This window comes from Triturus cristatus, chromosome 9 (assembly GCF_964204655.1).
Source record: "Triturus cristatus chromosome 9, aTriCri1.1, whole genome shotgun sequence".
Taxonomy (NCBI): Eukaryota; Metazoa; Chordata; class Amphibia; order Caudata; family Salamandridae; genus Triturus; species Triturus cristatus.
In genome coordinates this window covers 35,499,424-35,513,102 of record NC_140592.1, presented here as the reverse complement: position 1 = coordinate 35,513,102, position 13,679 = coordinate 35,499,424, and the positions used below count along the sequence as shown (strand labels likewise).

The 13,679-nt window shown below is 48.5% G+C and overlaps 1 protein-coding gene across 9 annotated transcripts in view; it reads right to left on the bottom strand.

Moving 5' to 3' along the window:
- USP19 (ubiquitin specific peptidase 19) overlaps window positions 1–13,679 on the bottom strand; it is a 638,025-nt gene that overhangs the window by 213,944 nt on the left and 410,402 nt on the right. For all 9 annotated transcript variants that reach the window (XM_085624327.1, XM_085624331.1, XM_085624330.1 and 6 more), the window contains 2 exons: window positions 13,337–13,477; window positions 12,661–12,779 (listed from right to left, as the gene is read on the bottom strand). In XM_085624327.1, coding sequence (XP_085480453.1) covers window positions 12,661–12,779; window positions 13,337–13,477 — 260 coding nt within the window. The remainder of the gene's footprint in view (window positions 1–12,660; window positions 12,780–13,336; window positions 13,478–13,679) is intronic.

The following is a 13,679-nucleotide window of genomic DNA, read 5'->3' as shown; positions in this document are numbered from 1 at the left end:
GCAGCTCTTCAGGCCTTCTTCTTCTTGCTTATCTGAGGAGCCAAGGTTCGGGGACGCCCATAAATACTTAATTTAGGTGTGTTTCAAGTAGGTACAGGTCGGGACCAATGGGTCCCTTTCTTGGGGTGGGTACACCCCCTACTATGCCACTCCCCAGTGGGAGGGGGCATAAGCCTCTCTCTGGTTGGCTGGGTTCCCCCATCCTCATGATTGCGGGGACTGAGAGTTGTGCTTCGCCTCGCCTTCTTCACCTGAGGAGTGGAGTTGGCAATGAAGCGCACACCTCTCCTCCCATCTTGGTTTTCCTTCGATTCTCCCTCCCAAAGCGGAGGTTAGAATCGGAGGGGACCAGTTGCTGGGAGCAGCAAAAGAAAGGGGCAGCTAACAAAAGCGGCAAGCCTTTGAAGCTTCCCCTTCATGGACCCTGCCCATCCTGGGGGCCGAGGCTTGGCACCTCTGCCCAGGATGTGCTTTGTTTCAGGACACCAAAAGTGGGAGGCTCTCGATCCAGGAGTCTATAAACATATCCGCCAGGACACTAGAGTTAGGTCGTTTTTCAGGGGGCATCTCCAAGATTCCCTACAAGTGCATTTAGCCTTAAATCCAACACTGACATCAGTGTGGGCTTAATAGGCCGAGATGTTTGATACCAAACTTCTCAGTCTTCAGTAAAGCCATCATGGAGCTGTGGAGTTCGGGGTACCAAACTCCCAGCTCATTGTTTAAAATTGCTTTACTGCACTTACAATACATGTGAATGGTACAGGTACTGTTGGGTCCTAGGGCTCATGCCACTGTACCCTCACCTGTGGTATAGTGCACCCTGCCTTAAAGATGTAAGGCCTGCTAGAGGGTTGCCTGTGTGCCATGTCTACTTGTAGTTTTAGGGTCTCCCCTGGCACACAGACTACACTGGCAGTGGGTATGAGACATGGGAGGAGTCTCTGAGGGTGGAAAAATATATGCTTCAGCCCTCAGAGACTTTATCTGGCAACAAGGCCCTTTTACATGGGAGTTATATGTAGGCCAGAGGAGTACCAATGTGTGTGCAAAGGCACAGTTTTGGGGAAAGAACACAGGACCTGGGTACACCTAGTCAAGAAGCATCGGAAAAAAAACAGCAGGCAAAAAGTGTGCGTGTGTGTGTGTGTGTTGGGAGGAGGGAGGGGGTCATGCAAAAAGGGGCACTTTTACTACAGCTCCCAGGAAGGACAGGGTGACCTTAAAGAAAGGTAAATATTTTTTAAACGTACGAGGAAGTCCTTGACAACAGGCATTTGGAAAAAAGAAAACTGTGTGGATGACTTTCTGTAAGCTGAAATGGCCACCAGAAGCACTTTTATAGATGTGAACTGAAGTCCAGATTTGGCTAGGTGCAACAAATCAGGCAGGATCACCTGTTCTTGACCTAGAATAGGATCATGACCATGGCTGATGCACCAGACGTAGAAACACTTCCATTTGAAAGCGTAACATTTCCGGGTAGAAGGCCTCCTAGATTCGCTCAAGATGTCCATACAGTATTGGGAAAAGCCTAGGTTTCCATTTTGCAAGAATTCAGGAGCCATGCCGTAAAGCTGAGAGGTGGTAGGTGGGAGTGGAAAATCATCCCCTGTTTCGGTCTGCATGGCAAACTCCTGTGTGGGGTTTGAGCAGGTGAAGAAGGTCCGGATACCACCACTGGCGAAGCCACTCCAGAGTGATCATGATCATTCTGGTCTTGGCTCTGTAAAATGTGTTGATGACCATAGGAAAGAGAGATATTGGAGGAAAACATACAGTAATGTCCCTGACCAGCTGACCAAAAGAGCATTCCCCTTTGATACTGGTTGGGGAAACCTGGATGCGAACACGTGGCATTCTGTGTTTGCTTCATCTGCAAACAGGTCAATTTGTGGTGTTCCTCACTGTTGTAAAATGTCCTGACCGACTTTGTCGTTTAGTACCCAGTCCTGAGCTTCAGTGAAGTTGTGATAGAGGGAGTCTGAGTGCACGTTGAGTGCGCCTGGAAGATGAATTGCGTATACGGTCAGATCTCTGTCAAGTAGCCACGTCCATTTGGCTTGTGCTTCCAGAGATAGGGGCCGTGACCTGGTTCCTCCCTGCTTGTTCAAATAATGCATTGTGGTCATACTGTCTGTTTGTACTAAAAGGGAGCGTGTCTGAATGGATGGATAAAAGGATTTGTGTGCGAGATGGACTGCCATCAGCTCTAACATTGTTGATATGCTGAAAGAGGAGGCTGTTGGACGAGGAGCTCCCCTTCCTCGGGCCAGTCAGCGCGGGTGGGAGTGTGACCTGGCCCGGTGTTGTTGCTGCATTGCCCCGTGAGGGGTTTGAACATTCTGCTGGTAAGGGCGATGATCGTAGGAGCGGAATTTGTGCCAGAAGTTCTTGCACTTCAAGCCCTACTGCTTTGAAGGTATTTAGCTCGAACTTCACCTTCACCATTTCATCATCCGCATGAGTACCAAACAATACATTTCCATTGAATGGCAGGTTTAGTATTCTGTGCTGGGCCTCAGGTTTAAGCCCCTTTAAGTCTTAGCCAGGAGGAGCGTCATCCACAGATTCCATAGGAGTAGCCGTGGGCTGCTAGATCAGACACATCAGCGGCTGTGCTGATGACTTGGTTTGCCACCAGGCCACCCTCATTGAGGATCTCCTGAAAATCATGCCTACCCTCCTTTGGCAGTTTTTCAGCAAACCTTGACAGGGAGTCCCACCGCGCTCTGTTATACCTCCATAACAGTGCTGAGGAGCTGGCAACCTTCATGTGAGATGTGGAGGTGTTGCACATCTTTGTGCCCAGTGAGCCAATGTATTTACTGTCCATATTAGGGGGCACTGTAGATGAAGAGGTCCCTGGATGAGTCTTCCTAGCTGCTGCAATTAACACCGAATCATGAGGTGGATCGATGTGAGGAGGAGCCCGCCTTCACCCCCATGGCAGACCTTCGAGACACTTTGTCACCCATCGAGCGGTACGTGCCAGTCAGGCAAGGGTTAATTAACCCGAACTCCTCTTCCCCGCAGGAACGCCCACTGAGGGAAGCGATCCAATGGGAAGAGTCCTGGGGACATAGAAGGGCGGACCCGGCAGCCAAGGTGGAGTCTCCGGAAGACGCCGGGAAGGAGGAAGACGGTGAGCGGAGGACCGACACGGAAAGACTGAAGGATCAGCGGGCGAGGACAGCGGGACCGGGACCAGACGAGGACCGCGACGACATCGGCCCCATCCTGGTCGACGAAGACAAAGTTTCAGCGGATCCGGAGTACTGGTCGGAGGACTGGTGGACGCCCCCCGGAGGACACCTGCACACCGCCGTAACTCCGGAGAGTTACGGCTTCAGCGGTACGTGTTAAGGGGATTGTGGTGATAACAAGGGCATGGAGGGAGTTACGGCCATTTCTTTGTTTGTGTTAGTTGTTCGGGGAAGCAGGGGGAGCATAGAGGGGCACCACTAGACGGAGTCAGTCAGCCATTCATTATCTCCACCCTCTAAGGCTCTCAGACCTGGGAAATAGGTCACTAATCGGTTCAGACAAGAGAATACTCGTCACCTGAAGCAAGGGGCGAGCTTGTGCTTCTAAGTACGTTTCTTTTCCCCATAAGTACTTGCACGTCCTAAACTTTCACCCACGCATATCACAACAGCCTTAGCCTGAGCACTGGGTGTGTCAAGCCCCCCCCCCCCCCTTTTTATTTTTTCCCTTGGTGACGGTAGTTGTCCCACCACTCGACAGTCATACTTACCGCCTGTTGTCTCTTCTCTTTCCATGGTACCCGGGGAACGTCAACACCTATTGCCTGGAGAGGACACCATTGGCAGACGAAACTCAAGCATCTCCCGCGAATCGCCTACCACGGAGCCCACCTGTGTTTACCCTTTGATTATCCATTCTGTGTCTCTAATAAATACGCCATCATAGATCCACGCATAAGACCTCCTCGGTTCTTTTTCCGCCCATCCCTCTCACAATCGGATCGGGGGGGGGGGGGCTTTGTTAGGTTCCTTATATTTCTTCATGGTGCGTGAAGGTCGAGCAGCTATCGATGCCTGTGTTAGTAAACTCTGCAGAGCTGGGTCTAAAAGACCAGGGACCAGTGATAGCATAGGCCTTGATGACTCCCTATGACGCAATGTTTCAAATATCACAGAAGCCGATGTGACTGGCACAGGCATATCAATATTTAGTTTTGTAATCCCTCTGATTAAGACTTCATTAAAGGTGATTATGTATTCCACAAGTGAGATTCTTGCTGGAGGCGTAGCCGATAGTATTGGAGAATAATCTCGCATTGAGGAACGAGAGATGCCAGTGGACCATGAGGGAGATCTATGCCTGCATCTGTGAGATCTTGATGAGTAAGAGCGGCGAGATGTGATGTCAGTGAGTAAGAGCGGCGAGATGTGATGTCAGTGAGTGAGAGCGGCGAGATGTTATGTCAGTGAGTGAGAGCAGCGAGATGTTATGTCAGTGAGTGAGAGCGGCACGGTGTGATGTCAGTGAGCGAGAGCGGCGCGATGTCAGTGAGTGAGAGCGGCACGGTGTGATGTCAGTGAGTGAGAGCGGCACGGTGTGATGTCAGTGAGTGAGAGCGGCACGGTGTGATGTCAGTGAGTGAGAGCAGCGAGATGTTATGTCAGTGAGTGAGAGCAGCGAGATGTTATGTCAGTGAGTGAGAGCGGCACGGTGTGATGTCAGTGAGTGAGAGCGGCACGGTGTGATGTCAGTGAGTGAGAGCGGCGCGATGTCAGTGAGTGAGAGCGGCGCGGTGTCAGTGAGTGAGAGCGGCGCGGTGTCAATGAGTGAGAGCGGCGCGGTGTCAATGAGTGAGAGCGGCGCGGTGTCAATGAGTGAGAGCGGCGCGGTGTCAATGAGTGAGAGCGGCGCGGTGTCAATGAGTGAGAGCGGCGCGGTGTCAATGAGTGAGAGCGGCGCGGTGTCAATGAGTGAGAGCGGCGCGGTGTCAATGAGTGAGAGCGGCGCGGTGTCAATGAGTGAGAGCGGCGCGGTGTCAATGAGTGAGAGCGGCGCGGTGTCAATGAGTGAGAGCGGCGCGGTGTCAATGAGTGAGAGCGGCGCGGTGTCAATGAGTGAGAGCGGCGCGGTGTCAATGAGTGAGAGCGGCGCGGTGTCAATGAGTGAGAGCGGCGCGGTGTCAATGAGTGAGAGCGGCGCGGTGTCAATGAGTGAGAGCGGCGCGGTGTCAATGAGTGAGAGCGGCGCGGTGTCAATGAGTGAGAGCGGCGCGGTGTCAATGAGTGAGAGCGGCGCGGTGTCAATGAGTGAGAGCGGCGCGGTGTCAATGAGTGAGAGCGGCGCGGTGTCAATGAGTGAGAGCGGCGCGGTGTCAATGAGTGAGAGCGGCGCGGTGTCAATGAGTGAGAGCGGCGCGGTGTCAATGAGTGAGAGCGGCGCGGTGTCAATGAGTGAGAGCGGCGCGGTGTCAATGAGTGAGAGCGGCGCGGTGTCAATGAGTGAGAGCGGCGCGGTGTCAATGAGTGAGAGCGGCGCGGTGTCAATGAGTGAGAGCGGCGCGGTGTCAATGAGTGAGAGCGGCGCGGTGTCAATGAGTGAGAGCGGCGCGGTGTCAATGAGTGAGAGCGGCGCGGTGTCAATGAGTGAGAGCGGCGCGGTGTCAATGAGTGAGAGCGGCGCGGTGTCAATGAGTGATGAGAGCGGCGCGGTGTCAATGAGTGATGAGAGCGGCGCGATGTCAATGAGTGATGAGAGCGGCGCGGTGTCAATGAGTGAGAGCGCCGCGATGTCTTGCGTTGCGTCGAGTGGCGCGACGCTGATGCATGCCTTGACTTTCTCCGGATTGACGGGGCTGTCGTTAAATGCCTCGACGGCAATCTCTCCACCGTTGAGTTCCTCGACATCGCTGCATACTTGGATGGCCTCTCTGACGTCGACCGGGACGCCGATGGGGAATACACAATTATTTCATGTGACATGGATCTCCTACCTGTCAACGGCGATGGAGACCGGTGTTTTTGGTGTCTCCTCTCCATTCTCCCCCTGTGTTCAGGTTTTTTCGCTAAAGGAGATCTTTTGGAAGGGATTTATGACCCTCCAAGGCCACCTAAAGGCTCTACCTTACCTCTCTGTTGCACAGCATGTAGTCAAATCTTCTCTCTGTCTCGTAACTTTCGTCTGGAAAATTGTTGACAGCCATAGCAAGTCTCTGTGAGATGAGAAGACGGCAAACACACAATACAAATAAAGTGTGGGTCAGATTTTGCCATTTTTTGCCACATGACGGGCACTTGTTGAATAGAGGTGACATTTTCTGACTGATTCTTCTTAAAATTAAGTCAGAAAATTGGTTAGAAGTACAGCAGGTACTAAAAACCGTAGAGCGAAAGTAAAAAAATCAGTTTCTGAAAAGAACATTCTGACAGGAATGTCAAAAGTGAAGATCTCAGACTCCAGGATCCTCACAGAAAGAGCTGGGAAAAAAGAACTGACCTGTCACCTGTGGGGCATGATGGGATTGAGGTGGACTTGGAGGTCTTAAAGGCACGGTGCCAGTTTGCTGTGTTATGTTTGCAATACAGCATATAGGCTAACAATGCCTTACATTCCCCTGCCTTTTTCCTTGCACATAAAGGTTATGTTGTGAAGTTCGAGGTGTTCATGTTCAGTCTAGCAGAAATATTAAATCTGTATGGTTATTTTAAATAAAAAATAAAAAATGCAATGTAATTTTTGCATTCTTTAGCCTATAGTTATGTAGGCTGCATATTTTTAAGTATGTATGTGTAGGGGTTTGCACACATATATGCATGTCTTAGAGTACTTTGTACTTTTTAAGGTTTAAACACACAAATATAATGTATTTGATATGTGCTCAGGGGTCCCCGCACGTGGGTGGGACTATTCAATGCTTATGACTATTAAATAGTATCCCCTGGAAGAACACAAGACACACATCACTGTGTACCACATCCCCCTAACACTGCATGTAGTATTTGTAAGTCACCCCCACATAGGGCCTTGCAGCCCTAAGACAGGGTGCCTTACACTACACATGGGGACATATCTGCATGAGCAGATATGCCATGTGTAGATATGACCCCTGCTGGTCAGTTCGATTTCTGCCAGTGTGAGTAAACAGGGAAGCCATCTCAGAACATGTACGGGACATTGGCGAAAACAAGTTCCCCAGCTACACAATGGCTTCATGGACAATAGGGTTGTTTGGTGTCAAACATCTCGTATTAATAAACCCACACTGATTCCAGTATTGGATTTATTAATGCATGCACCCAGAGGGCACCTTAGAGGTGCCCCCTGAAAAACCACCAGCCACTGGTGTGTTGACTGACAGCCTGCCACCAGAGACTAGTTTCTGACCCACAAGGGTGAGGGTCTTTGCTCTCTGGAGGTCAGAAACAAAGCCTGCTCTGAAAGTAGGGTGCACTCACCCCCTCCCACAAGATGACCTGTTGATCAGCATTCCAAGGCAGGGGAGCTTCAAAGAAGCCACCACCTTTGAAAGGCGAGTCTGGCTTCCCTCACAGTAGAGGAAGCCGAGCCCCTTTGTCCAAAACCCTTTGGCAGCTGGACAGGTGGGAAAATTAGCTAGTCAGGTAGGCATACCCACAGGAAGTGGTCGTATGGGGGCGTAGTGAACCCAGGGGTAGGCAGCCCATTAGCTACTACCCTACGCTGCCATAACACCCCTAAATTCAGTATTTACGGGAGTCCCTGGCAACAGAAAATTAAATCCTGCTGACCTGAAACAAGAAGATTGACGTGAAGAGATGAAAAGAGCAAGGCCTGAAAACCCAACAACTGAATTGGCACCAACCCCGACGGCCTGCCTGATGACAATTGCACCAAAAGACGACTTGTCCTGCAGCTGCTGTCTCCCCAAAGCTTGGGAGACCTGCAAGATCTTCAGCCAGGAACCAAGAACTCCTGTGAAGCAGCGGACCTGCTTCCCTGCAGGAACCCGCAGACCTGCTTCCCTGCAGGAACCCAAAGAAGCCTGAGAGGACTCCAAGACTGCAAAAACTCAATGCCTAAGGTCACCACAGCACTCGTTGTTCCAAGCCAGAGTTGAAGTGGGCCAACGATGCGGACGTGGTCCCCCAGCTTTTCATAAATTGATGTGGATCACCTTATTAGGTCGCGTGCATAATTTATGGACTATTATGTATACTTGCAGAGGTCTAGCACTCCTCTCTGATAAGCCTAAGGCTGCTCAACCACACTACCCCCTAGAAGAGCACCTTGGGATTGCTGGAGCAAGCCCCTGACCATTAGTAAGGGAATACCTGGACTCTTTGCACGATATACCTCTTTTTGAAATATCATAAAGGAGTCAGCTTCCTACAAGGGACCACAATAAAAAATTGGCAGAAGAGAAAAACATTATGCAGAACGCAATAATGCACTTCAATTTTCCATCAGGCATAACAGAAGGGAAGGGATTCAGGTTCACCTAGCTGTCCGAAGCCTGTTACTTACCTTCGGTTACAATCTTTCTGATGGATACTCAATCTAACCATAGATTCCTCACATTTAGACTATACTTAGGCACCATACTGACCTCAGAGAATTCTTCAACAATGCTCTCGCAAACCATTAGGTGGGGCCATGAGGTTTCACAGCGGCAGCATAAGACTCTAGAAGTAAGGGAGCAAAGCTGCATATAAGCACCATCTCCTCGTACCAATGTCAGTTTCTTGTACCTTTCTTCTTCCGCACCATCGCACGCTGATTGTAGATCAAACTGTTTGAGACAGAGTGCTGATCTTCACACTTGGGACCTTTTTAGATATCAAGGAGGCGAATCCAAAGAACAGGGAGATCGGAGGGCAGTGAAGAATCTGTGGTAAGATAGAGTAGCTAAAGAAAGAGTTTCAGAAGGTAAGTAACTTGTTCTTCTGATGGATTCTTCTAACCTCAGACTCCTTCTTAAAATAGATACTCTAGCAGTTCCTCTTGAAGGAGTAGGGTGGGGCGAGTGGATTTAGATCACAAAGTTCTGCAGAGTTGAGAAGGCAAAATGACCGTCCTGGGGACTGTCAAGGCAATAGTGTTCAGTGAACATATGCACCGACACCCATGTCACAGCTTTGGAAATGTCTACAACAGACACGCCTCTCGCCAAAACTGTTTTAGAGACTTTGAGCCTGGTGAAATCGTCAGCCTGCCTTCAAGGGGGTGCTTCTGGGCTAGTGCATATTAGATTTTAATGCACAGGGATGACCACCTCAACAGGGTCTTTTTCTACACATCTTTCCCTTTCTTTGCACCAGAAAACCTTACAAACAGGTGTTCATCCACGCAATGATCCTTTCTGCAGTTGATGTGAAAGTTCAGCACCCACTTAGGGTACAGGCAATAGTCTCACTTCCTCTGTTGAGGGGTGGAGCATGGAAACAAATGTAGAGTGACTGAATGGCCAATGCGGAAGGGAGTAGGATGCCTGTGTGTTCTGTACCAATTGGTCCAGAAAAAAAGGTGGCTTAGGGCAGTTGCATGGCAATCGCATGCAGTTCTCGTACAGCGTGCTGATGTAATTATAATGAGTAGGACCGTTTTAAGTGTCAAAAGCCTAAAGGAACAGCTGTGCATAGGGTCGAAGGATATGCACATGAGAAAAGACAAGACCAAGTTCAGTTCTCATTAGGGAAAAACAAATGGTTTGGTGTGGGTGGGTGAGGTGTGGTGTTTTACAACCAGGGAGAAACTAATACAATTGGTCAGGTAAACAAAGAATGCCCTTGCTGGTATAACAAAATATCATAACAACTACAGAAGCGTTGGCATTTAGGAGGTCAGTGTTTCAGGCACCACAACAGCCAACAAATTAATTTCAGCGTTCAATGTAAATCGACCTCATGGAAAGGTGACTGGCTTCAAGGATGGCATCAAACACCTTGCACAACAAGTCAAATGCGTTTAGCTGTTACCGCTCAATCTTCATGCAATGAGGTGCAAGTTGTTAAGACTGGGTGGCTGAGATAAGAGGTCTTCCTTAAGTGAAAGGCTGATTGGAGAACAAATGCTTATTTTCAGGAGCTCTGGGTCCAAACACTTCTCGATCAGTCCGGGGCAATAAGAAGGACTTCAGCCTAAGTCTGGCTTGATTTCCATCGAATCAGAGGCGGAATTAGCCAGCAGTGTAAATGTACACAGGAATCCTTCATTCCATTCCAGCCAGAAAGGGTGCTCTAACGAGTGCCTAAGAGGAAACTCCAGTGTCCAGAATTGTTGCAACTGTGCATTCTTGATGCTGGCAGGTTCCCCACTACTCTAAGATGCCTTGTGCCACGTAAGGATGAAGCCTCCCACTCATGGTCTGCCAGGGAACACATTCTTCAGTTCGCCCACTCTGCCATTTACGGACACCATCAGGTGGTTGGCAACCAGGAATATGTTCTGCTGGTTGAACCACCTCCAGAGGCAGAGCGCTTTATGGCACTCTTTGTTGCAGTACCACATTGGGTTTGTGGAGTCTGTGAGGCCATGCACCAGCCGTCATTTGATGGATAGCAGAACGGCTTAAAGGGCCAGACGGATGACTAAGACTGCTGATCTCCACTTGTACCAGGTGGCACTCACAACTCAGCAGTGATGAGTGTCACCACTATGAACTCCAGCTGGGTTAGAGAGGCTGTCTTGACGCTTGGCCTAGTGGGATCTGAGAGGTCAGGAATCAAGCCACCTCAGAGCCACCCTAACCAAGACTCGCGATAGAGCCCGAAACATTGGGATGATAGCTTGAATGTCCCTAACTTACTGTGTGAGGAAGAAGCCCTTGAATGCCACTGTGTCCAGGATAGCCCCAATGAAGGGAACCCTATACATCGGTTTCAGGTGTGCTTTGGCTCACTGATGGCCAAAAGTTTGGCCTGTTGTCTGGACGTCACTGAGGTACAGGAACATATGTATTCCTGGATTCAAATGTGGGCAGTGACCACAACCATCACGTTTGTGAACACCCGAGGGCCAAAGTCCAGCTGAAGATGAGTGATTTGGAAGTGTTCGACTATACAATGAGCTGCAGGAACTGCCAGTGGGACTGCAGGAGGAGTATATGAAAGTATGTGCTCTGCAAGTACAGGGAAACCACCCGGTCTCCCAAGTGTAGAGCAGAGCATGCTCTTTCTCAGAAAGGCTTTCAACCGGTGAAAATCATGTATAGGCCTGAGGCAGCCGTCCTTTTTTGGTATTAGAAAGTAGTACGTCTCTTATTTCTGACCTCGGCAGCCACTTTAAGGCACCCTTCGTCAGGGGACGGTTGGCTTCTTTCATCAGGACTGCCAAGTGATCCCTTGAAAGTTGCTGTGGTGAGAAGGAAAAGATCAGGTGAAGAGGAAATGAAAGGCAGGACTTAGCTAACTAAATCAACTTAGAAGTCACAGGGGAGAGGGAGATGGGGAACTATTGCCCCTGCTGGTGTGCAAGGTCTTGGCCACAAGCACTTCCTTTACCCCAAAAAGTGTAGGTCTGTTGCTGTAGCACAGGCTAGGAGACTGACGTAGTCTATAAGCCAGCCCCCTAGGGTAGCTCAGCAGCCCAATCCCACAGACTGGGGAGCAGGGGTGGGTGCGAAGACAGACTTTATCCTCCCACAGGAGGGACACATCTCAAAAAGAGAAGCCTGTCCTCAGGTGTACATTTGTCAGTAAACAGCAAAAAATTACTTCACTTAATAGAATGCTGTTAAAGACGTGAAGAGAAAAATAAGAAAGAAAATGTTTTGCTATCAAAATTAAGTTAAAAAAAATGTGTGAAACTTCACGTGCTCGGAGATCTTACTCAGTGGAGCTTGAAAAAAAATGGCACCTGCAAGTATGAGAATCATGGGAAGGAGAAGCTCCTGGATTCCTAAAGAGACAGGATACTTCTTCTCACCATTCAATGAAAGCCTATTAGGCAGAATCATTTTTCTTCCCTTTCATAAGGGTTCACACCTCTCTTGCGCATCAGATGCTGCAATGAAGGCTTGAAACTGCTCATTAAGATTCATCAGCATTTTTCCACGAAAGTATTTAGCCTCAGATGGGCTTTCACAAGGTGTTGTGAATCTCAAGGACAGATGGACACAGACACCCTGTGAGACACTAAATGGACAATGCATCAATGAAAAGTGCTTTTGTCTCCACGTGTGCAGTGAGGAACTATTCTATGGTTAGCCACAAAGATCCTACAATGCAGAAAGGATGTGATCAGGGCAGGTGATGTTTTAATGGAGACTGCTATTCATTACTAGCAGCAATGTTCTAAAGTTTCTGTGCCATGCACCAGCGAGCATTTGAAGAAGGGGTTCCTGAAAATGTTAGATATATTATTATTATTTTGCTGCCATGAAATACTACTAACTGTGGAATATGTCCGAACACATGCCCACTAAATCAACAAAGTGGGAAAGAACAAAAACAGTATCTCTGTCCGTCAAGAAACCTCATCATGAAACAAAATTGATTCGCTCAGCCAACAATGGAAAGTTAATTGTTAAGTCACTTGTATACAACACTGGTGGACTTGGGAAACAGACTCCATGTGTCACTTATCTTACAAATTAGTTTTATTCCTAACCTCAAAGGAAGACAAGAGACAGAACTTGCAACATACAGCCTGCAAACAATGAACATCTGGGAAGGAATCTGGGTTGAAAAGCAAACTTACTGGTTGCAGTATCCAACCCGATAACATCTGGTGCAACGCTTTAGCTTGTCCTCCTCAGTAAGCTGCACCTTTTGACATGATGCACATTTGCTGATGGGAACACTGGGGACCTGTGGTCTCTGGAGGAGGAAAATTTGATTTATTCCATTTTAAGTCTATGGATGTCAGGAAAAGTAGGCAACAAAAGTAAAAGGTGTTTATTTATGAAAGAAAAGAAGCAAAACAAACAGCTCTCGCGTTGTGTTTATCATTATGCTCGAATACTGAAAATCAAGTATGATTTGCTACATTGCCAGAATCACAATTACATTAAGGATATGAAACAGCAGCGTGTAGTGTAGACTTCCCCTCAAACTTTCCACAGAGCCAGCACCACACAAGACATCCTATTGAATGTGCTTTTCTAAGAGGAATGTGGAAGGTGTCTCCCGATGTCAACACAGTGTGTGAAGAGCCTGATGGGAATTCTTAGTCCTATATAGAGGACCATATACATAACTAAAAACAATTGGCCAAAGCAAAAGACAGCTCCACATTAGATATATGGATGGAAAGAGCCCACAGAGTATCACTGTATACACAATACATCAAAAGGCAAGCAACCAGCATTAAAAGGTCACAGGTGAGTAGCGGGAACCATACACAATAATGCTTACGTGCATCATGTAGAGCATACCTGTTGGACCTGCAAAACTACCACCCGTTCCTTTGCCAAGTCTGGAGAGAGAACTTCAAAGCAGAAAAGCAATTCTGCAGGGCTTATGGCATCAAGAGAATGGGACGGCAGGAACAAGCGATGAAAACGATTCTTTATCACCTAAGTAAAAATAATATGACAAACCTTTACAAATATGATCACATTTCTAGTGACATGGGTCTTCATTTTCACCAAATGCATTTAACATTGCAATTTGAGCTACATTTACTTTGCAATCCCTTAAATACCCTTTAATTGAGAGTTCATACGTGGGCCACGTAAGCTGCAGGACCCGGAGTGCAGCTGCACAAATACATATCTT